The following is a 24,772-nucleotide window of genomic DNA, read 5'->3' as shown; positions in this document are numbered from 1 at the left end:
GCAGAGAAAATAGGACTGAAGATTATTACAATAACCACACAAAACTAGGAATGTAATTATAAAATAAGCCATACCCTAGCAGGCAAATCATTTTTAATGTGTTTCAAGAACTGAATATTCTTTATGGAATTAAAAACAAAAGGGGAAAGAAATCAACCTGCAGAAAATTAAGAAGAGGTTAAGACAGAAAAACTTTGGGAGTCATAAAATCACAAATACAAAAGCAACAAATTAAAAAAACAGCACACACACAATTACAGGTTTCAGTAACATTAGGAACCAGTACATACCCAACAAATTACTTAATCATCAAATAGCTTACTAATTTTGGAAGGGAGCTGGAAGTTGCTTGAAAGGACTTGATTCCTCCTTCCATCACAAGAAAACCTGTAAAGACTGCCCAAGTAACTCTGAAAAGTGGAGCTCCTTTTCTCAAAGAAAACAGAAATGGAAGGGTTTTTCTCCTCCACACACCTCCACCACCAAAATTTGTACATTCATTCAATCCTTTTAACTAAGGCAACCCAAAGACAATTTTTTGAGACCCTAAACACCCTATGAAACCAAATTCTATCCATGCAAAAAGGAAAAAGAAAAAAAGAAATGAACAACCTTCAAAACAAAGGGTGGTAACTCTACAAAGTACAGGATGTTCACCAGTATAGCTTTTGTGGATTTCACGTTAAAATGCCTGTAAAAGCAGGGGTGGCCAGGAGGGGGGTCAAGACCCAGCCAGGCCCTGGGTTGAGAAATGACCCGTTGTAGAAAGGTGATACACATATCAGGCCTCAGATACCTTTTCAACGCTGCATACTGCTGAGGTAGGAGCTTTAGAAGAAATGTAGAACATCTCAGGGAGTTGAAGTATCCTCATACCAAACAAAGCACTGCCCTCTTGCTCAATTGGGGGTGTAAGAGGGCCACATGTGACCTTACACAATTCAAGAGTTTTTGTACCAGACTGCAGCCAAAAAGGAGAGAAAGCCCCAAGGTACAGCCCCAGGAGGTGGGCGGGACCCTGGTGCTGCCCAAGGGATACCTGCAAACTCAAGGGGATGGGGTGGGAGGGAGGAGGAGAACCCCGACTGGCAACTACAAAACACTTATTAGCAAATGGTATCAAAAAAGTATCAAAACATTTAAAAAAAACTTTAAAAACTGCCAGGCATGGTGGACACACAGGGCAGGCTCTCCAAGCACCTGTGAAGCTGCCCTATACTTTAGAGGTTTATCCTGGGGCTCAGGCTATCGCCCCTTCCCTTTTGAAGATGCTCAGAATCCACGGAGATGGTGAGGATATCCAGGCCACACGGCCAGAATTGCCCCTCCAGGTTTGGGACCAGCGGGCTGAGATTCTAGCCAGAAGTTCTGAGAGCCAAAAGCTCAGTGAGATGCTGGCCAAGCCGCATACCAGGGAGGACCTGGGTAAGGGTGCAGTAGGAGGCTGCTGACTCTAAAAGGGGTGGTGGTGGAGTCCTTCCACTTTCCACGTGGCTGCAAATCACCAAAAGGTCACTCGGGGCTCTGAGGCCAGGCACTCTGGACCACAGGTTAACGCACCTGAATGCAGAGGGGACCTTGGAACTGGGAGGGACTCGATCGCCCTTTGGCATTTGGGTTCCCATCCAAAACTGATCACCCTTTAGAGTTGGCTCCTGGGGTCCCTACTAAGTTGCCATGAGGTCAGCTTATTCAGGGGAGGGGGAGGGAGGCATTCAGAATATAAACACACACATGAGGTTTTCTACCCAGATCAAGATCTAGAAGCAGTCTTATCTGGTAGTCTAGATTTCTAAAGCGGCAGGATGTTAAAAATACAGATTGAGCCATACACACAAGCAAGATGCTAAAATAATCTCTGTGTATATTTTTTTGGGGGAGGAGGTGGTATTACTAATTTTAATGGGGGTACTGGGGATTGAACCCAGGACCTCGTACATGCTGAGAACCCACTCTCCCACTGAGCAATATTTTAAACAGCAGGAAGACCACTCGAAGTAACAAGGATTCTTCAGCTTTTCTACCCTGCTTCCCTTCTAACATTACATTAACATCTTAAGCAAATGGGATTCCAACTGGGGTGAGGCTCAAACTCCAAAACGACCACTAATGTGAAGTTAAAACTCCAGTTTTCTAAAAAGGAAGAAAAAAAATTAACACCTGAATAAAAGCCCATCCTGCTCATTTTGAAAGATCAAAAGATGATCCATGTGTTTCCAAAGGTCAAGCAGAGTAGCTCGGAGCAAGGAGGTTGAAGACACAAGGGCAAACGTCACTGTTTCTGTCTCTAGATGGCAGCCATGAGAACCCCAGCTTTGGTCACCAGGGTTTGAAACCACACTATCGCGATTCCTCAGCTCAAATGGCCATCCGCCTGAGTACATCCCCAAGCTCTGCCCGTCTGGGTTGTTAACGATTCTCTTCCTTCTCAGCTGGACTGCACAGAAGGGTGCTTTCCATCTTCAAAACACAGGCAGCAAAAACCTGCCACATTCCAACCTCTCTGCTCTCCCACGTCCAGGCAGACACTGCTCACTGGTTGTGATGCTCCTTTCCACCGACGCTTACATGCTCGAAAACCTTTCTGGGCACAGCAGAGCCACCACCAATTATCTGAAGTCGGTCTGCAGAAGACGACCTCATCAACCCTACCTTTAAAAGAATGCTCGCCACCTCCACCATATTAGATTCTAAGGCATGTATGTCACAAACATCCTTCATAGTGGCCTAGAGAGACATCACACAATATCAGGGGCAGGACACCGTATGTCACCCACAAGGCACAAGAAAATCAGAATAGAAGACATACTGTACCCTTATTTTGGGAAACATCCTGGTAGTCAAAAATACAACAGCTGGCTTTGGCTAAAAATTCACTGCTGTCCTCTTCCGAAGGTTAAAGCCTTCCTGCTCCCCAAAGCATGCATGCATGGAGTCTTTATGCGTGCTCCTCTCAACCTGCCCCTGGATTCTGGTTGAATGACCATTTCTTTGTTTAAGACCTGGGCTGAGCTGGGGAGGACAGACCACAGATCCTGTGCCTTCTAAAGGGTCTTCAAATGATGAAACCTTTCCTGGAATACGAAAGGGTTAAGCTACCTCACATTTGGCAGTGGCTCCACAAAAACGTGTTTTGTGGAGGGCTGGACTAGGTTTGAGACCAAAAAAATGGTTTCAGGCTCAATGAAGTTTGCAAATGCTGGGTTCATGGAGGGTTAACAGTTAATGCAGGACTTCTCAGAGCCTTTAATACATTGAAGTGTTGTATTAAAGAAAAGATCCAAGAAGAGTGTACAGCTTTTTGGTTTGACTGTTTGTATGCCCTGCAGAGCCCCTCAAGAGTTTGTAAGGCTTTAGCAACTTCCCAGCTAAACTCTGCAGACTGGTTGCCCAACTAGCAAGAAAGGGCAACAACTTGGGTACTGAAGTTTTCAGCTCCCATGTTGCTCTCTCATCTCTCCTGGTCACTATTGAAACAGGCCAACCAAAAATCACAATAAACCTTCAAGAGAAAGAAAAGGAAGGGCAGTAAAAAGACAAAAAAAAAAAAAAGAAAAAGAAAAAAGAAGTATATTAACTGAGATCCTTACTCTAACATCAGTGTTAACAATAAATCTTATATTTTTTAATGGAGGCGCTGAGGATGGAACCCAGGACCTTGTGCGTGCTAGGCACGTGCTCTACCACTGGGCTCTACACTTCCCCAGACAATAAATCTTGGCGTGTTCTCATCTCTGCAATCGGATCTCTGCCACGGTAGAGATCATTTGTGCCTCCCTAGGCTCACGACTGAAACCCAAGCCCACTCCTATGGTACTTGTATTACACAATGGCTTGGGCAGGAGTCTCAAACCCTCCTTATAGCACACGCACGACTGCTGTCTATTCCAGTAACCAAAGGAACCAGGGCAGGGTGGTCACACATCTCACAAGGAGGTGCTGAATGCATTTTAATAGCTTATCCAGGCTGAAAGAGCTTACGCACCAGAAGGAGCCTGGCCACTCTTTCAGCTAACCCTGTTGTTCAAAGCATGAGGAAACAGCTCCAGACTTGTTGAAAAATTTGCCCAGCAGCACAAAACTCCTTCAGAGCAGACGGCCTGCCAGGACCAGGATCTGCCGCTGGAGTTGAGGGACAACCTCCTTATCGGGGATCAATGCTCCCTCACTGGTGCAGGAACTTCCTGTGGCTTCTTGAAGCTGCAGTCCAGGAAAACAATGGCAAATCCTAGATGCTCCCTTTTCCTTTCCTGAGAGATAAATGTAGACCTGTGGGGCTCAGTACATCAGTAATATGTGAAACAGTGGGTCCCAGAAAAAAGACACGAGAAAGTAAAGTAAAAAGACAAAAGCACAAATTACAGAATAATGCTTGTAAAGAGCCTCGTGCCCCACTTTTAAAAAGGAACACACTGGATTCCCAAATGTGGCTGAGGCTCAGTCATTCTAAGAACAAGTTAAAACAGTCTGCAGGCACTCCCTCTGCCACTCCTGGTAGTTTCAGGTTTGGGAATCCTGTGGGGGGGCCCAGGAATCCGTTTTATTTTTTTAAGTTCAGCCAGGTTTGGGGGAGGTGTGGACTAGGGGGTCTGAAACGTCCCACTAGAGCCCTTCATTTCACTACGAAAATGTCTGTGCAACCCCTGACCTGGCTACTCTCAGGAGATGGTCAGGACTGCCTGGGCTCCCTGCCCATCCTGGGGACACATCATGTGGGAAGCAGCCCAGCATGGATCCAGGGACAGTTGTTGCCTGGGCCCAGGTTTAATTATTCAAGCAAGATAATATGTAAATTATATAGAATATTTAATCAGTTACTGTGATACTGTAGAAATACCAAGAATCATAAAAGTAAAAAAAGCTGCAAAGTTGTACATCACGGTCCAGGACTTGACCCAGGTACTGCTGGTCTCCGGGAGGGGCGGGTTCACTGGCCACGGTCCTGGGGTCTCTTGCCCTTGCCCTTCTTCTTCTTGTCCTCCAGCCGTGGCTTCAGTGCGCACACGCAGGCGGACACGCCAGCGATGGCCTTAGGCAGGTCGGTGCCCCGGCTCCACTTGTCCTTCTCAGGGTCATACACCTGCACCGTCTTGGAGAAGGCTGTATTCTCCCAGCTGTAGCCGCCCAGGATGTAGATGCGGCCCTGCCACACGGCCACGCCTGACTCGCTATTGGCGTGCAGTAGTGGCGCCACGCGTGTCCACTGGTTGCACTGTGGGCTGTAAGCCTCCACACCCAGCACATCGAAGCGCTCCATGGACTCGATGCTGTCGTCACTGCCGCCGATGGAGTAGATGCTGTCCTCCAGGCTGCACATGCTGTGCCAGCCACGCGCCGTGGTCATGGGCCGCCGCTCCTCCCACACGTCTGTCCGGTGGTCGTAGCACAGCAGGTTCTTGCGGTAGGGGCCGATCTGGTAGTCGTGACCCCCCGAGATGTACACGAAGTCTTTGTAGATGGTGCCCGCGTGGCCGTACGTGAACCTGCAGAGAGACAGATGGACAGACAGAGACAGAGTATGCTCAGTGTGGTGCCGGGCTGGGCCTCCGTGAGCTAGGGACCCAGTCTTTTCCTCCACAAGATGCAGACAAGTGCCCTCTGAGGGGGTCACGGGGGGAACGGGCACCCCCAACCCCTGCACACTTGAGAGCCGCTGGGTGTGGACTGGAAGGGGCAAGCAGGGCAGGTTACACTCAGGCCCCTTTGCAGCCTGACCGCCTGGGCTAGAATCCCAGGTCTGCCCTCTCTGTCCCTGTCTGAGAGGTGGGGGTCATCACTAGAGAGTTACCCTTCTCAGCAGGGCTGGAAATGACCTGCTTCTGAGGCACATGTGTGTACCTGACTCAGGGACGTATCAAATGGGGACTGAAACAGTACAGCCCCAGCTACATGACATTCTGGAAAAGTCAGCACTACAGAGACAATCAATACCGGTACTGCCAGTGGTTGGGTCGGGGGGGAGGGATGAAAAGATGGAGCCTGAGAGAGTCTTTGGGCACTGAGACTATTTTGTGGGGGTTTTTTTTGGAGGGGGGTAATTAGGTTTATTCATTTATTTATTTTTATAATTTTTCAAAACATTTAATGAAGGTACTGGGGATTGAACCCAGGAGCTCATGCATGCTAAGCATGTGCTCCACCACTGAGCTACACCATCCTGGCCAAGACTGTTCTGCATGACCCTGTAACAGCTGACAACTATCATTACCCATCAAAACCCGCAAAATAACACAACCCAGAGAGCGAACCCTCACGTAAACCAGGGAGCTTCGGTAATGCTAGCATTATCAACTTTGGTGCATCAGCTGTAACAAATGTACTGGTCAGGATACTGCCAGACCAGATGTTAATGACAGGAGACGCTGGGTGTGCTCAGGGGAGAGCGTGTACTTTCAGTTCAATTTTCTCTAAACCTAAAATGGCTCTAAAAAAATGAAGTCTACCAGAGACAAAAAAGAAAATAACAACAAAGTGCAAACAAAGGGGAAACAAAAAGGGAATGATGTCAGGACATTCAGGATGGTGGTTCCTTAGTGGGGAGGCAGGAGGCTGGTGGATGGGAGGAAAGCACAGGGGCAGGACCAGCCCCGGACAGATGGGAGTTACTGTTCAGTGTCCTGGCTCTTGGGTTGGGCTGTGGGTTTGCGGAGGTACCACTATACAAGTCAGTCAATGAATGAAAAAATAAATGAGTGAATAAATGAAATAAATGTGGGGCATATACGCTGTAATGATGACAGCATCATGATTATGTTTATTCCAACTCTGATCACCTGAGGTCCATTAAGAAAAAAACATAATAGGGTTATTGTAGTACTTAAGGTACATAAATCACCCTGGCTGGCCCAGAGAAAGTGATAGCCACAGATATCAGATATTCTTCTCACTATAAATAAGCCTCACTTCTCCACTTGTAAAATGGACAATAAACGAGACCTCTGGGAGAACATGGGTCTTAGTTTGCACAGGACATGGGCAGGACTCACACCATTGCCCTCCCCTGGGTTTGGGTGATAGATTACTTGGGCACTACCTCCAGCCCCTGGGTTAGTGTGGACATCAAGGGACTCATCACATCAAGCTCTTGGCCCAGGGTTGGCATGTGGTGATCATGACTGTCAGGTGTCCAGCTGTTACTTCATTGGCTTCTTAGAACCTTTACATGAAGGTGGTAGTTACGAGGGACTGGAGGAGCTGGGAACCATACCCAGACGCCTAACCCATGCACTCTAATTCCCAGGGACAAAGTCCCCAGGATGCCCAGATGTGTTACACAGCAAGACTGGCTCAAAGGTCCAACCACAAAGACCAGCAAAAGAATTGGCAGGCACCTTTGCTAAACCCGTGGCAGTAATAAAGCAGTAAATGGACACCTCGATGCCAGGAGACTAGAGAGGCAGATGAGCTCTGACCCCGGAGGCATTTCCCAGGTGCCGGTTGGGAGGGGAGGAGACTCCTTAGCTCTTGTCCCATCCTTGTGACAACTCCACAGGGTGGGTATTATCATCACATCTCCTTTCCAGATGAGGAAACAAAGACAGCCTGGGGTGAAGACACTTGCTTGAGTCAGATCTAGGATAGATAACCTCCCAGCTCTTTGAACTCCTCCTGCCCAAAATCAGAGAGATTATCAGGTAAATCTTTCACTCACTCAGCACTCACTCCCCGAAACTCAGGAAGTGAAGAGACTAAAGTCATATTTGTCTCAGCGACAGAGCTGACACTTGCAGTCAAACAGCCTAGAACAGGCTCCCTGGCCCATCACCACCATGCCCTCTGCTCCTCATGGTCTACCCGCTGTTATTTACAAGTCAAGAGACTTTTCCTGGAGATGGAGGCTAAAATATCCAGAAAGGGAGGTGGGTTGACCTGTAACCTGAAAGTTGCCATGTTAGTACAGTCCACAAAACCCTGATCACCTTGGCAGGCCAGCCACGTAGGACCAGGAGTCAGTCTTGGGACTGTAGGTCTCAACTGAAGAGAGAGCTCCGTTCTCATTCCGGCCGCCGACAGCCACCAGCATGTCTTCAATGGAGGCAAGGTAGAAATCCACGCGGCGCTGGTTCATGGAGGCCACCTGTTGAGGCGAGATACCTGTACCTTCCCCTCCCCGACCCAGGTCAGTGTCAACATCCAACAGTGTGTCCCCAAACACATCCCACGGAAGGCACACCTGGGGAAGGTGGCCACATGAATCTGGGGAAGGGAGCCAAACTTGTAGAAAGAGGAGTTCCTTAAGTGGGAATTCTCAGAGCTCCCAGGAGCCTCAAAACATCATGAATCCCCAAGAGGGAAATGGAGAACTCGCTTCCCCAAACTTGTCTGGCCACATAGTTGACCTTGTGGCCTAGAATTCTGCAGGACACACACAGTTCACAACTGCTGATTTACTGGTTTCCTGAAATAAAAGTTAATCTTTCCCCTCAACACTCCCATCAGATATTTTTAAAATTAATGCTGATCGCCAAACATGTTAACAGGCAGAAAGTGGCACTCAACAGAAAATTTACAACAGAAGACCCAACTTTTTCTTTCTTTTTCAAATCATCCAAGCAGAACACACAAATGAACACGGTCCCATGGGAGATCATACGTTCAGGCTGCCACTGCTATGAAGGTTTTGAGGATGGGCTCTAAAGCTGAGAGCCTCCTTCCAGTGGCAAGACCTATACCTTGGAGGGTGGTTTTAGATTTTTGAGAACAAAATAGAAAGGTCATCTGAGTCTGTTCAGAGCCTTGAGCTCAGAAAAACACCAAGTTAAGTAAAAAGACTGAGGTGTGAGTATTAAGACTGAGACAGACTTCGCAGGTGGCGGTCCCAGGTCCTCTCCCTGGGAGAAGAGGGGCACACCTGTCAATCAGCGTGAGCTACGACCGCTGACCCTGGAAGGTCAGTGTTCCCCACTCATGTCCAGAAGAAGAAGCTGGAATCGGGAGAGGGCAGGGAACTAGCCTGAAACACACCCTGGTCTGAAACACAATTAAGCCAAGTTGGGATGTGAACATGGGTCTGATGTCAAGACCCAGGCTCTGCCTGGAATCAGCCGCCACATCTGCCAAAGGGCCACAACTCCCACCAGGGTGAGCCCTCGAGGCCTCCTTAAACCAGCTCCTAACCTTTCCAAAAGAGGAGCTCGGTGGAGGCTCTGAGACAAGGGGAGCCTGTTGGGACGTTGGGTCCAATCTCTAAACTGGTGCTATCCAATACGGTAGCCACAAGCCTTGTGTGGCCGTTTACACTCAAATGTACCTCGGTTATAATGAAATAAAATGGAAAACTTAGTTCTTCAGTCCCACAGGCCACATGTGGCAGGTGACTGCAACATCGGACAGCACAGATGTAGAACATTTCTGTTGGTGCAGAAAGTTCGCCCGGACAGCACTGTTCTGGACACTGACTGACCCTGCAGGAGGTGGCCGGTCAGCCCTCACTGCCTACGGACAGGTGCGGGCGAGGGGCAGTGGGAATGATCTGACTCATCACTATCACCACACCTCGCTTGGAAGCAGGACAGTGGTCAAGGCCCGCGGTGGGGGGTAGGGAGGGGCAGTCAAGGTTAAGGAGATCAAAAGTCCTCAAGAATAAAGAAATAATCTGGCTTTAATCTCACCTTGATCCACTGTTTACAGCGGGGGTCATACCTATAAAGAAGGTTGGAGGCCGCATCCCCTCCGTTGTCCCGCGAGAAGCTGCCACCAGCGATGAAGATGAATCCCCCCAGCACAGCGACGCAGTGATGGCTCCGCCTGGCTGGCAGGGGTGTCTCCTTGACCCACTGCTCACTCTGGGCGTCCAGGTAGCAGGTGTCATCACTGAGCTCCAGACACCGCTCGGAGACCTCGCCGCCCACAAACAGCAGGCGTTCCTCATTGGTGCGGAGGGCAGTGCGCTTGGTCTGCATGATGGGCTGGGCTGCCAGACTGTTGTGGTAGCGCACGGCCTCCTCGATGAAGCCCTCGCAGTTGGCCTCCCGGGGCAGCAGTGAGCACACCGCTGGCTTAACACGGTGCAGCAGGTCATTCTTGGGGATGAGTGGGAAGTGGATGTTCTCCAGCACCTGGTAGGCGTGGGCCTCGCGCTCCGGCTGCTGCGTCAGCCACTGCAGGGCAGCCTGCAGCAGGTCGTGCTCACATTCCCGCTGCACCTCGCTGCTGCCCAGGTAGACGCACAGCTTCTGCATGGAGATGTTCTGCAGGAAGTCAGGCGTGAAGGACAGCGTGCCGAAGTGGCTAAGGATGAAGCCGTCGATGAAGGCATCCAGCCGCTTGAGGCTGTAGATGGAGGCCAGCTCCTGCAGGTACAGGTAATTGTCCTCGCTCACCTCCTGCTCCAGATACTCGCAGCAGAAGTCCACTACCGTCCAAATCTGCAGCAGGTGGGCCGTCTCCAGGATGTAGTCGATGTTGCCGCCATCCAGCGCCAGCTCACCACCATAGAGGAAGTCCACCACAGCCTTGAGCCCGATGTAGGAAGCACCGATCAGCTCCACCTCCTTCTGGAAGGCCTCGCGCATGCCAATTGTGAACATGGAGTTGAAGTAGTCGCTGCACACGGCCAGCAGGTTGCGGTGGGCCGGCACACGCTGCTCATCCGCCACCAGGATGACGTCGCAGAAGAGGCCTCGGAGGCGCTGCTCATTCAGCCGCTGCAGCACAGTGGTCGAGTGGTCGGCCCAGCGGTACACCTGCAGCAGAGAGCACAGGTCAGGACAGGGGCAGGGGAGCAGGCCAACTTCTCACTCAACAGCTGCAGGGTCCTGGGATCTATCTGGTATGTCATGACCAGCATTTTCAAATACAGTGGAACGAGAGAGAACAGAAAATAAAGTAGCAGAGTGCCTCCCAGAACAGAAGGCTGTTCCTCCACGTGTGTGTCCATGCATGTGTATTTGTATTATTTCCTTCTTTATAAAAAAATTCTTAACTCAATCTTTTTTGCTTTCTTTCTTCTCTCCTTTATCTCTCTTTCCCTCTCTCTTCCTCTTCTCTTTCTTTATAAATAGAATTCCTGAAAGTTTTCCTCCTTCCCTCCTTCCCTGGCTGTGTGCAGGTCACGGCACATAGGCTTGAATATACTGTCCCATCAGGACGGTGGAGTCGCCTGGTCGTAGCCTCTAAAGTCAGACAGAAGCCGGTGGAACCCTAGCTCCGCCACTTTGCAGCTGTGTGATCTCAGTGAGTCGCAAGCAGCCGGGCCTCTGTTTCTTGTCTCATGAATGAGGATGAGGGTATTTACCACCCAGGTTTGGGGTTGGGGGGCTCGTGAGACAGAACTTGGCACAGAGCCCACCCGAGGAGAGCGAGAGGGATGTCAGCCACTGTGATGGTCAGTTCCAGGGGTATGATGGGTCCAAAGACTTAGCAACAGTTCCAGACTAACATGCTCTGGGGAATCTTACTTTCAGAAACACGGCTTCAATATTCAGTGCCCAGGGTTAAAAGATACGTCTACAAAATGCTCTTTTCCCAGGGGCTATATGTGCCACATGTTGTGCTGTGCTCTCATTTGAGTATCATGAGAACCCTCCAAGGGAATGCCAATTACAATCCCTATTTCCCAGATGAGGAAAACTGAGGCTCAGAGAGACTAAGATACTTGCCCAAAGTCCCACAGTGACTGAGGGGCAGGGCTGGGACTAGAACCTAGGCCTGATTCCAGAGCCCAAACCTTTAATCACCACACTCTGCTGAAATTAATGAATCAATTAATATGAATAATTAATATGAATTAATTCAATACATTCAGGGTGGTGGACATCTACTGACTGTTATCTGCCTGTCCTGGGCTTTTGAAGATATAAAGAAAAATCAGACCTAGACAATAGTTTCTAAATCCTTGGAGGACTAATTATGCTTTGGGCTTTCAGGATATTTCACACTGCTTTATTTATTCCCTACAAAAACAACAAGAAAATTCAACATATGGAAAAAGAGACCATTCAGAAACATCAACTAGGTAGCAGGGTGATTCAAGGCCAACTGGGGAAAAGGGCGAGCTGGGCAGTAAGCCCAAGGTGGGGAACTGGCGGTGGAAAAAAATACGGGTGGGTGAGGGCTCAACGGGTGTGAGTGCCTCGGTGACTGGCTTGCAGGTCCCTACAGGTTACTTCTCAATACATGCCCTCCAGCAGCGAGTTTTTCCTTCCCTTTCAAATCTGTTCTTTGGGGCTGCTAGTGCATCAGTAACTGGGGCCCTTTATGTCCCTGTGGTCATTCTTCATCTTACAACGTCGATCGCTTGGTCTATATGACACTCTCAGGCAACTCCCGCACATTCCAACAAGACCAAACAGATGTGTCCTAAAGCTTCCTTTCCATCCAGGGTTAGAGAGCCAGGCTCCCCTGCCTTACATGACAGGACAGCTTCTTGTAGTCCCATTCTCGGACATCTCAGTTTATTCTGGTTATTCATTGAGAGACCCAGGCTGGCCGGGTTTTAGCTTCTAATTAGGCAGGAATCGTCTGGGCTCCAACAGTCACTGACTCAGGGACCCACCTGGGTGTGGACTGAAGGAAGAAAATTAAAAAGCACTGCAGGAGCAGGGTATCGAGTAACAGTGAAGGCAAATGTCCTAGAGATGCAAGTGAGGGGCACCAGGTGGGCTGTCAGCTCACCTGGGGCTTCTGGCTGTCTCAGTGGGGAGGGGCGCTGGAACCACCACACTTAGATGGGGGTGCACCCGCCCCAGGCTGCAGTGTGGTAAGGGGAAGAGCCCTGGGGAGGGGCGGAGGCGACAGCTGCGAGGGGAACCATCTGCTCTGTAAGCCAGGCTGGGAGTGGGCAGCTGCTGCTCCTAAAGCTGGGTCTCCATGCTAAGTAGGCACCTTTAATTCTGTACCTGGGTCTCGACTACAGCCCGTTTCTGGTTACTATACTGCAGCAGCAGAGATTTAGAGCTAAAAACAGACAGACGTGACTTCCCAATTTCAAAGGGGCAGCAGTAACAGAGTTGCAGCATTTCATGTAATTTAGAAACTCTGACCCTCAGCATTTTCTGATGGTACTAATCCTGTTTATTCTTCATTTCTTATTTCACTGCCTTAGTCAAAGGCTAGGCAAGGTGAGAGAAAACAAGGTACTCAAGATCTAGCCCTGTACAGAATGCAGCAGGTAGTGGGCATTTTATGTTAAAAAAGGATTCAGCATCAAAGGGGATCAACACATTTTAGAGTACCTAAAAGGACAATGGAAGCCACATAATGGAAGACTCTGCTGTGCTGAGGGCACCACTGATCACCACACACAGCAACTGGGGTGAACTTCAGAAGCAGTGACCACAGCAAGGATCCAGGCACTGGGGGGCTCCATCCCCCTACTCCACTTATGTAAATTTGAGGCCAGGCAAAACTGCAGGGCTGGAAGTTGGGAACGTGGCTATCTGGATTATAGCAGCCAGAGGGGTTTGGTAAGGTTCTTTCATTTATCTGGGTGCTGGCCACGAGGATATATTGAATGTCTAGAAAAATCAAGATTTCTTTTTTTTTTTAACATTTTTTATTGATTTATAATCATTTTACAATGTTGTGCAAGATTTCTTGATTTGGGCATTTTTTAAATATAAAAAGTTAGGACCATAAACACAATGAACCAAAGGATAGAGAACCCAATTCCTAAAAGCTTTGATTCAGAGAGAAACAAGCTCAGAATCTGGCTTTAAGGGACAAAGATTTCCAGTGCTATCAAACTTAGAAAGCTACACTGTCTCTGCAGCCAAGCTCAGTAACAAAGGCCCTTTGAGTCAGCAGCAAGACCTTCCTGGGGTTTCACAGCTGATAACGCTGGGCTTGGCAGGAGCCTTCTCAGTAAACTCAAATGGAAACAGGAGACCATTTCTCAGGAGAACCAACCTCTCCTGAAAATTACACCCTGCTTTTCTTTTACACACACCTGTCGACCCTCATTCCCTCTTTTTTTTCTCTTCACGTCTGTAGGCTGATCACAACTCCCTTTATCTAAAATGGTATTTCTTAATCTTTTTTTATCTTGTTTTCAATCTTTTAAGATATTCCTCCCAATAGCTCACTATGTAATTTTAACCCCATATATATTCTGTATGTCTGTGCATGTACTGTATGTATAACCATGCTTTATATTTTAAAAGAATAAAATCCTTTCCACGCCCAGAAACACCAATTTCATATCCGGGGGGGCAATACTGGCCCCATTGAGAATGCATGTTCCAAGGTATCTATAGCATTCAGTCTTCAAAAAAGAATACTTTTAAAGGAAAGAGTATTATTAATACTTATAAAGAGACAGGTGGAAATGGGGACTGTCCCACAAATTGGTCCCCCAAGACTTATCTATAGCAGCTGTAGGGACAGGGGCCACTCCAAGTCACTTGAAGAGTTTGCTAAAACTATAGATTTCCAGGTTCTGCTCTCAAATTTTAATTTACCAGGTCTGGGGTGGGGCTGGTCATATGCAATTCCAATTAGACACCTTCCCCCTCCCTTTCTCCCTGGGTGATTCTGATGCAGCCAGTGTGACAGTGTGACACAGGTAGGTAGCCCCACCCTGGGGAACCCACCCTCACTTGCTCCTAGAGTCCCAGAAAGTCATGACTGAGGGAAGGTTCTGGATCCTTAACAACCAGGTATTCAAAGTGTTGCCCTCACCATAAGGCTGGGGGCTGGCTTCTCAATGGATACATTCTTGGAGTTTTTGAGTCCCAAGTGGGGACGGAAATCTCATGGTGTGTACCCTGTCTGGTACACCTCTTAGGGTCGAGGTGTAGCATAAATAAATCAAGCTGTGTTTCTAACATCCCTCGTACCCCCAGCTCTCTCTGATTTTACGATTTTTCCACTCCTTCCACCTCTAGTCATCATTAGGGAGATTAACACCAGCACCAAGAGTAGAAAATGTCTGTACAACTAAAATGAGCCCCTCAGAAAAATATCAGGCTTCTTTGGCAATCTGCACAGGTGATGAGCAACTCATTCACAAACCTTTGAAGATTCACTGATCTTGTACGGCCGAGACACTCGTGTCTGCCGGCTTCCCTCCATCATGAAAAAGATTGCAGCCCTAGGACAAAAACAGGGTTTCTAAGCATGTAGTAGTAACTGGAGGTCATTCATTAATTGCAGGCTCTACTGGCAGGCATCAGTGACAGCAAGAGTGAAACGGTCACACGGAGGAGAGAGGGAGAGAGAACTATGAGCACAAAGAACTCCCTGATGCTGAAAGCTGAAAAAACCAGGTTGTTGGAAGCACACAGAGCATTTCACAAGTGTTCGTTTTTCATCTAAAATCCGAGAGCATCCTATCTCTTAGCCTACCTCCTACAAATGCCTACCTTTTGACGCTCCATCTGAATTAGGCCTTTTCCATAGCTCAAGATTATAATGACAACAGGTATCATTTCAGAGCCCAGACCCTGAACGTAGGGAAGGGATTTACCCATGCTAGCTCAGTTAACATCCCTAACTACGCAGCCAGGCTGATGTCACTTAACCCATATGACCAATGCAGCTCTTGAGCTCAAGGTCACAAAGCTGGTGAATGGCTGGGAATCACACCACACCTGAGTCTGTCCAGCTTCGAAACCAGGATGCTCTGCTGAATGTGGCCCAGTCTTTGAGCATACCATGCTTTAAAAATTTTGTGGAGTTAGGATGTGATGCAGTGATGACTACCAAGTATAAAATATTCTAGACATAGGCACCGTCTTAAGTGCTTTCCGGTGTCTTCACGGATTTAATCTCCACAAGTCCATGAGGCCAGCACTATTATTATCCTGTTTACGGAGGAGGAAGCTGAAGGGAAGTAACTTGCCCAGCGAAACACACACAGGAAGAATAAACCAAGGGAGAATTCCATGTTCTTAACCCCTAGACTTTTCTACCTGGCCGTTAAAAAAAAAATGTCCACAGGCAGGAAATTTATGCTGGGGCCTATGCCCTGCCTGGAACATCCAAGATAAACTTGAACAAGCAAGTCAGCCTCTCTAGGCTTTGTGGTCCCGTCTCTATAGTGGGCTGTTATACCAGGTAATGTTAAGGTTTCTTCTACCTTTGAAACGTCAAGTAAGTCACTAACAGCACAGAGCCAGGCTTTAGCAGACTTCAGAGGACAGGGGCACACAAAAGGATTAAGCTAGCAATATGGGCACAAGTCACATCCTGGGATGGAGGGTTTAAGTGGGAACTTTTCTCCCTGCTGAGCTGAGAGGAGTCAATTTGTTACCTACTGAACAAACAGCCTTTTGCTAATGAAGAACAATGTGGCAAGCAGTCAGCACTGTGTCAAGATAATCAGGGACACATCCGGGGACCCCAGTGTTCCCATGGGGGCAATAAGTTCAGGCAGTCAATCCTGCCAGCTCCCTGGGGAAAGGGACAACTAGATTCCTCTTGGCAAACTAGCAACTTTGTGACAAAGACCCTAACCCCGTGCTTTCTGACTGCCCCTAGGATGCTGGGGGGCTCAGAGGAGGGAGGGAAGGACACCAGCATTCATGCACTGCCAGTGCTCACTCCTGACTCCTGTTTCACCTTCATTCTCCAAGACAGGTGCCACCACCATTTCTGACACCCAGGCTCAGGTGGCCGTGGGGCTCGCCCAAGGTCACACAGCAGAAAGTCTCCACCACCCCAGGCAGCCAGTCAGGGCTCAGGTTTGCCTTCAGTGCTAAAAACTTTCTTTTCTAGGCCAAGATTTCTAGAGAGAGTTTCCCCTTGCGGAGGCTCTCTTTTGTCTGCGGGCAAGTGGTTTGGGGACGATTCCTACAGGAGTGTTGGGTGTCAGCTGCCTCCTGTGCTTTCTGGAAGCAGGTGAGAGGGTCAAGCCCATCTGCAGGGACAGTGGCATCCCCAGTGAGGCGTAAAAGGTCTTTTAGTAAAAAGGTGAAGAGAAGCCATGTCGGGACGGGAGGGTCCCCAGGGAGCCTCCTCTCCCGGCTCCTTCCCGGGTTTCGACCCTGAAGCTGCCCAACCTTTAGCGGTAGGGGAAACACAGCGTCGTGGAGATGGACACGGATGCCCGCCAGCACTCACCCGTCCCGGGCCTCGCTGGCAGCGTCTCCCGAGACGCCGCTGTCGCTCGCTCCGACCCGGCACCCCCTGGAGGAACTGCCCGCACAACGGCCGCCCAGGCAGGCTCGAGCTGGCTGCGAGGAGGCGGAGGGAGGCGGAGTTGGGTCGGGCCCCGGGCCGGCGCCCGCAGCGGGACAGGGGGACACTCACCTGGGCCGCGCGGGGCCGGCCGCAAAGGCCGCACCTGTCTCACCTGCGGTGGCGGCGGCCCCCTCTCCCCCGCCCCGCCGTCGCCGCCGGTGTCCCGCCCACCCCCGGGGTGCCTGCCCTCCTCCCACCCCCCGAGCACAAAGGGATCCCGGAGGCGGGGCGGGGGAGCAGCACGCGAGGCCGGAGACCCTCCTGAGGCAGGCCCGCCCCTCCGCCCCGGCCCCCGGACGGCGCGCAGCTCCCGGCCCGGGCAGGAGCGGAGCGCGCGCTGAGGCCCACCTGGGAGGGCGCACTACGGGCGCGACGCAGGGACCCCCGGCGGCGGGGCCGGACGGACGGAGTGGCGGGGCCCGGGCTCGGGAGCCCGGGGGCTGGCCGGGTGCACAGCCATGGCTCCGCCAGGAAGTGCGAGGCCGAGGGCGGAGGCGCGCGCGGCCAATGGCGGCGGCCGGGAGGAGGTGGGCTCAGGCGGCGCCGGGGCGGGGCCTGCGCGAGTTGGGCGGGGTCTGCGCGGGGCGGGGCAAGGGGCAACAGGGACATGCGGTCGGCGCCCTCCCTCCACCAGCTGTACCCCAGGCCGCCGGCCTTCGTAGCCGCTCAGGCGGGCCGCACACAGTTACGCATTGCGAAATGCCTACTGAGTGTCGCCTGCTGTCCCAAGCGCGGGGACCCCGCATGGACGGGACAGGCAAGGTCCCAGGCATGGGGGACTGAGCGGTGTGCCAAGACCTGAGTGCCGGGAGGGGACATCGCGGTGGCACTTTGGCACCTCGCCTCTTTCCAGTCTTAGCTAGATATCCCCTGTGTTCACCCTATGGCGAGGCTGACCCTCTGACCTCTGTGTTTCGAATACCACTTCCTTTCTTCATCCCCCTTCCAGCTTTCCACTTCGCTTAGGTCGTACCACCATCTAATATTCTAAATCATTTTCTTATTCATTTAACTTCCTGTGTCTCTCCCCCACTAGAAAGAAACCCACCAGGGCAGGATCCACTGTCGGTTGTATTCCTGGCTGGGCCCTCAGAGCCGTGCACGTATTAGGCCCTCGATAAATATTTGTGGAATTAATAAATTTAACCCTTAGGGATCTATCATGGGCAAACTTATGCCGCAGCATGGATGAACCTTGAAAACATGATGCTAAGTGAAAGAAGTTAGACACAAAAGGATATGTTGTATGATTTCATTTATATGAAGTGTCCAGAAAAGGCAAATTCAGAGACAGAAAGTAGATTAATGGTTCAGGGGGCTGGGAAGTTGGGGCAAAATGGGGTGCAACTCTGAATATATGAAAAGCCACTGAGTTGTGGGAAAAGAGTGACTTTATGGTATGTGAACTGCATCTCAATAAAGCTGTTACAAAACCGAAGCCAAACAAAAAGCTTCTCTCTCCCCCTATTTTTCTATTCCCTGCCTCCTCTGGAAAGGATTTTGAGTGTTTTAAAGGGCTGCTGTGTAAAGCATGGTCAGATGCAGCCACTGAAGGGGAACCAGAAAAGAATGAAAAACAAGGATGGAGGGTCGGTGGGACCTGGCGACTCCTGGAGGCCTTTTTTCCTTCTGTTCTAGACAGGACCCTCAACTTGGCTCCTTCCATGAGAAGGTTCCCAGCAAGGAACCACCTGGCCCCGTCCACAACCTTGGCCCCACCCTCACCAAGCCCCTCTTACCAGAGGCTACCTACTGGGGGTTGGGGGACAGATCTCAGTCACCTCTGGTGCAGAGTAAAGATGTAAGGAGTATTTGTGCAGATCGAATGATTGATTGCCTTCTCAAGCCTACCAGAGGGCAGATTGACATAGGGTGAGCGCCATCCTTTCTCTGGAGTAAACTTCACCTCCTGAGCCTCAGTTTCCCTGTCTGTGAGTGGGGTCTATAAGTCCACTGCCCACTCCCACCCTGAAAAGGCTTACACTTTGGGGACATTTTTTCTTTTTACCTTTCAATAGTTGAGATTTGTATTTAATATTTATTTGTTCAGAAACAACAGTATAGAAATTCTTTTTAAATTAAAGAGGGTTAGGTTAAAACTACCTCTGGAACCCCTTAGAGAATCCTTTAGAGGAAGTTCTCACTGCCTGTGTTGCCGTCCTCCATCTCTCTCCCCTTCTCCATGAGGACAAATACACATTCATCTTTCAGTACTTTCTTCAGGCATCTCTTTACTCTAAAGCCTCACTTGCCCATCTTTGACCCCTCCAAGGCCCCTCCCTACCTCAAGAAAGCTAATCTCACATCTTGTTCTGTGTCTGTATCTTGAGAATCTCCACTCTTACATGAGTTCAGGCACTCATTCATTCATTAATTCATTCTGCAGACATTTAGAGAATTCCTACTATGTGCCAGGCACTGTGGTATGTGCCAGGGATAGAAAGAAGATGTTTCAAGGAGTTCAGGGAGGGAGGCAAACAAGAGCAATTACTGTATCACGAGCAGTCCCGTGTCAGACTTGCATTCAGAGTGCAATGGATGGGACATCTTTTTTTACAGGTTTAGTTAAAGATTCTCCCTGTATAGATAGACATAGATAAGAATAGACAGATATGGATAAACAAAGATATGTATGGCTCTCTCTGTGTATACATAGATGTATCTCTCCCTCTATCTAGAGAGATTTAACTGTATGTATTTTAACAGCCTATAACTTGGCATGGACGTCTGTCTCCCTGGTGTTGGGTTCTATATTAGAACTCATATGAATGAGATATACAACCTGAAAGGGAGGGCCTGGAGGAAGGGCTTGGAACATATTCAGGACTCTCCACGACTTTGACCTGAAAAACATGCAGACTTGGACAACCTGACTTTATCTCGCTGTCCCCATCACCACTTGGGAACAATCCTTTCACTTTTTTTTCCCTTTAAGTCACATTTTCAAATTAAAAAAGCATTGCACATGTAACTGGGAAAATACAGAAAAGTCTGAAAAGAAAAATAAACCACTCACTCCTGCACCATCCAAAAATAATCATCGTTCATATTGTTGTTTCTCCATATCTCACCCCTCCAGAACCACTTTATGTAGTTTCTTCACAATAATAACACGAGCACCACCACCAATCACATACAGCTCACTGTGTGCTAGACGTGGCTCTTAGCTCCCTGAATTTATTATCTCTTCAACTCTTTGAGGCAGGTACTGTATTGCAAGCACTCAAGGCCTGGCAGGTTCACAGATTTGGGCCGACTGAAGAACACTCATGGAGCTGTAGGTATAGCTGACATGCCTTTACTGCGGGCGGAGTACACAGGCTTCAACTGCGGCAGCTGCCGGAAGTCCTGTCCGCCTTATATACCAAGGCAAGCAAAGCCAGCATCCCTCCACTCTGAGCTTTGGGCTAACTAGCGCACTTGCGCGGCGCAAGTCATTACACAAGAGTACATGGGTACTGCGCATGCGGGATAATATAGCCCAGTCACTGGGCACTGGATGTCTGGCCAAGGAGCCTGACGAACTCCATTTTCCCTACAGGTACTATTACTTTCTCTGTTTATAGAGGTGGGGAAACTGAGGCCTGGAATAGTTTAATCACTTGTCCAAGGTCACAGAGCGTGTAAGAAGTAGAGCTGGGCTTTGAAGCAAGGCAGTTGGGCCCTACACTCTGCAGGCCTAACCTTGCCCGCTGCACCATCCTGCCTCTGGCGATGCTAAGAGTGAGATCTGCTTGCTGCAGAGAACTTGGAAGACATTATCTACCCGAGGAGGAGAGCTGTCAGTACTCACATATAAATCCAGCCCAGTGTTTTCTCCCTGCCCGTATCCCTGCTCACTTATGCACCTGACACCTGTGGGGCAGGCCCTTTGGAAACCGACTTTCCCCCATCCCTCTTCTGCAAACATCATGAGCTTTTCTCTTGTCCATAAGTTCTCTTCTATTGGATTGTGAAGTTGACCCTCCTGCACTGTTGGGCATCTAGCTGGTTTCACTATTGTAATAATGCAGGTGAACCTTCTAGTAAACACGCCAGATGGTAAAGTGGAGTGGCTGGGTCAGAGAAGCCACCATTTGTAAAGCTCTGACCTTCCCCCAAAGGCTATCCTAGTCAGTGGCCCCTGACAGCAGCTCAGCACCTCCTCACTGCTGAGGTTCAGGTATCATCAGATGGAACCAGGGCCAGCTACGTAATCTGGAGGATCCAGTACAAAATAAAAACGCAGGCTCTTGTTCACAAATTAGGAAAAAGGCTTTTCCCTTTCTTCTGAAGTCTCTCTCTCTCTCTGGGCCCGTCGTGGTGCTTTTTATTTGCTGTTTCATGCTGTGCTCTTTTGGACACAGGGGTACTTATGGGACTCATGCAGACCCTCACAAGCACTGGGGACAGTGGGATCTGGGGGAGTAGAGCAGAGCCAGCCCTAGGCCTTCCTGCACTCTGCCAGGCCCCCACTGGATGACAACGATTGCCAGGCAGGGGCAAGGAAGTCTGTGGTCAAAAATGGTCCTGGGAGGCAGGGAGGGTGGTGTCGGGATGGTAGGACCACGTTTGAACCTGTGGAGGAAGCTCCAAGTCCCCCAGCACATGCTCCATTGTCCCATCTGGCTTCACTTTCAAAACATGAAGTTAGAAGATAATATTGTTAAGAATGTCAGGACAACAATCCTAGAGTCTTAATCCCCAAGCTCGGGGACTTTCTGCGTGTGGGGCCCTATGTGAACATTGGCCCTAGATGGGACAATTGGAACTATCACCTGGACATGCAGAATGATACGAAAAGGGAGGGGTAGCAGGCTAATTGTGTGTGATCCACAGTCCTTGGGCTAAATATTCTCCAGATCATCTGTGGGGTCCTCTTGGTACCTTGTGGGTCCATGCTACTGTTATCCCCACTTCACAGATGAAGAGACTGAGGTTCTGAGTAATTGGACAAGGCATCTCATATCACACAGCTGGGAAGTTAAGGAACCAGGATGAGAAACCCAGGGTAGCGCCCAGATAACCAGTTAACCAGCATTGGATGGGCTGCAAACTGGTTTGCTTTCAGGCTACCTTCTCAGCTTTGAGCTTTCTGGTGCCAGGAGGTCACAGCCATTACTAAGGGGAGGCAGGGGGAAGTGTCAGCCAGCTGCCAGTCAGACCCTGGAACAGCTGGGCCTGGCAGGGGTTGGGGGGAGGCCCATGAGAACTGCTACTTGCAGCTGCAGCCCTGGCCCTCCCTGGCCCTTCCAGGTCCCTGAGTCTTCTGGAGAAGGAAGGAGGGAGGAGGAGGTAGGGCTGGCCCTTGAAACACTGTTCTTCTCACCCAAGGTTTGTCCTTGGCCCAGCTTGCCTCCCAAAGGCTGAGTAATCTAGAAAAATTGCAGCCCAGCATAAATGAGCTGGCCTGGGGGCCAACTTGGATTGCATCGCAAGCAGAATTCTTGGCTGAATCGCTCCTTCTAAGTTTGTAACCATTTAGACCAGAAGATAAGAGCAACAGACTTGTGGATGAGTGGAGCCACGGCCAGAGTCTGGGCCCAGTCCTTGGTCCTTCTTAGTCTCAGATTTAAGAATAAAGGCCTCCTGTCAGGTGGCACTCGCTGCTTCCTCCTTCCTTTTCCCCAGGGCTTTTCTCCCCAGCTCTGCCTGGAATTGAGCCCTGGCCTGGCTGCTTCCTCACTTTGTGAACTGGACTTCAGCTTCACCTTACCTCCCTTTCCCATCTCCAGATGGGGTAGCCTTTGTGCCTGTCTTACGGCATTGATGGTGAGTTAAATGAATTAATACATGACGACCACGTCTAATAGTACCCTGTACATAAAGTTCTGTAATTTGAGCTTTTGCTGATGATGCCTGATATTCTACCCACGAGAGAACTGTTCTTTGGCTGATGCCTTTGCTTCCTGTTAAAATAGTCATTGTTTGGAAATTGACTCTTTTCTATTTGTCATTTACACCTTAGTATTTGCTTATCAGCATTAGGCATGTGCTCAAGATCACGTTATTGTTGTTGTTGTCCTGTGACTGGAGGCAGAGAGGTACAGAGAAGGAGGGAGAGGATGCAGGTACCACACAGGATATGCGGAGGCTCCCTGTATATCATGGTTTATCGTGGAACTGACTCTGTATTGGGGCCTGTCCCAGTCAGAACCGCTTGTGACTTAACCCCTGAGGTTCCTAAATAAGCTGGGATTGCCCACAGCCTGATTCTGCCATGGTCTGCCAGATTGGCCACATGCTTCTCTTTTTACCAACTGTTAAACTGTGGTGCTTGGGATTTCAGGGTTGCAAACCCGGCTGGGTCCAAGGCAAGTAGATAACCCTGAGTGAGTCATGTCTCCTCTGGAATCTTTAAATCTTTCATGTGTAAAACCAGATGACACAGATAAAAGCCTTCCCAGAATTGTTGTGGCCAAAAGATCACAAATGCAGTTGCTTGCAGGTTCACTCATTGGTTATATGCCCTCTCCTCCCCGATGGAATTATAACTTCAAAAGTCTCCATGTGTCCACGTGTGACTTGGAGAACCTGGGCTGCGTGTTCTCTAAATAGGCATTTGGTATCAGTCTAGGATCAAGCCATCAAGCTCAGATCCGTGCTGGGCAAAATGGTCACCATCAGCCACATGTGGCCATTTCAATTAGTTAAAATTATATGAAATTTACAATTCACTTTCTCTTTTGCCTTAGCCCCATGTTAAGTCCTCAGTAGCCACAAGTAGCTAGGGGTGGCCATATTGGACAGCACAGATTATAGAAGCTTTCCACTGTTGCATAAGTTTTCAGAGACACTGCCCTAGAGCAGCTCTTACAAACTGCATGACTTTGAGCAAGTTATGTATCTCTCTGGACCTCAGTTTCCTCATCTGCAAAATGGGAGGTAATCTAGTCAATAGCCAATACTTACTGAGTGCTGGCCACGTGTCAGGTACTCTTCTAGGCGCTGGGGATAATAGCGCTAAACATAGATAAATAAATCATGAGTCACATGGAGCTGACATAGAGGAGGAACAAGAGCACTTGTCTCTGAGAGTTGGCTTGAGGATTAAATGAAATAGAGCAGGAAAAGCATCTAACATGGTGCCCAGCACATTCAAAGTGCTTAAGAAATGTTAGCTGCTATTATTATCAGCAATCTGCCCAGTGCCCTTCTCCCACAGCCTTGTTCCCTGGGATGGTAAGCATGTAAAATTCATGCCTCCACTTCTTGTCCAGTACCCATTGCAGACATTGCTAATCAATCAGAGTACTTCCCTACTGAGCACAGAGGTACTGATGGAATTCCAGGAACCGAGAATTAGGCCACACTCTTAGATACATCTTGTCAGAACTCACAATCACCCTCTTCAACATCACCTCTAAATTCCCCTAGTAGCTGCATGGTGCCCACAATCCGGCATGCTGTCTGCCTTAGGTCCTGTCTGCACAGTTCAAGCTCTGACTCCGACCCCAAGTCTGACCCTTCTTAGGGGAAAGCGCAAGTGCAGATCAGTACCTTGTCAGCTGAGCTTTGGTCCTGCTTTGACCTCCTGCTGGTAACTGGCTTCTTGTTTCACTGCCTCTTGGAGTGGGGTCTGGCTGTGTTCTCACCAGGGCTGCTGCAGTCTTGAATATCGTTCCTCTTCTTTATTCAAGAAAAATGGATTGTTTCTGGGCTAGACAAGCAG

The 24,772-nt window shown here is 49.5% G+C and overlaps 1 protein-coding gene across 3 annotated transcripts; it reads right to left on the bottom strand.

Moving 5' to 3' along the window:
* Positions 1–51: 51 nt before the first annotated feature.
* On the bottom strand, positions 52–24,772 carry KLHL36 (kelch like family member 36). 3 transcript variants are annotated; one of them, XM_072967845.1, is made up of 6 exons: positions 17,470–17,630; positions 17,002–17,114; positions 14,953–15,031; positions 9,612–10,685; positions 7,920–8,077; positions 52–5,483 (listed from the first exon to the last, which is right to left on the bottom strand). In XM_072967845.1, the coding sequence occupies exons 3-6, from the start codon at positions 15,013–15,015 to the stop codon at positions 4,928–4,930; spliced, it is 1,851 nt and encodes a 616-aa protein (XP_072823946.1). In that variant the 5' UTR covers positions 15,016–15,031; positions 17,002–17,114; positions 17,470–17,630; the 3' UTR covers positions 52–4,927. The 3 variants fall into 3 exon arrangements, with proteins under 3 accessions (XP_072823946.1, XP_072823948.1, XP_072823947.1); XM_072967847.1 differs by lacking the exons at positions 17,002–17,114; positions 17,470–17,630 and adding an exon at positions 24,601–24,772; XM_072967846.1 differs by lacking the exon at positions 17,002–17,114.

This window comes from Vicugna pacos, chromosome 9, assembly GCF_048564905.1.
Source record: "Vicugna pacos chromosome 9, VicPac4, whole genome shotgun sequence".
NCBI classification, from domain to species: Eukaryota; Metazoa; Chordata; class Mammalia; order Artiodactyla; family Camelidae; genus Vicugna; species Vicugna pacos.
The sequence above is the reverse complement of the archived record's forward strand: the minus strand, read 5'-3'. Positions and strand labels throughout refer to the sequence as shown.

Coding starts and splice junctions, on each gene's coding strand:
- KLHL36 (XM_072967847.1), bottom strand. CDS start 15,015: ATGATGGAGGGAAGCCGGCAGACACGAGTGTCTCGGCCGTACAAGATC. Junction 10,686..14,952: donor AGATCAGTGAATCTTCAAAG/GTTTGTGAATGA, acceptor TCTCTGCTGCAG/GTGTACCGCTGGGCCGACCA. Junction 8,078..9,611: donor GCTGTAAACAGTGGATCAAG/GTGAGATTAAAG, acceptor TCGCCTCAACAG/GTGGCCTCCATGAACCAGCG.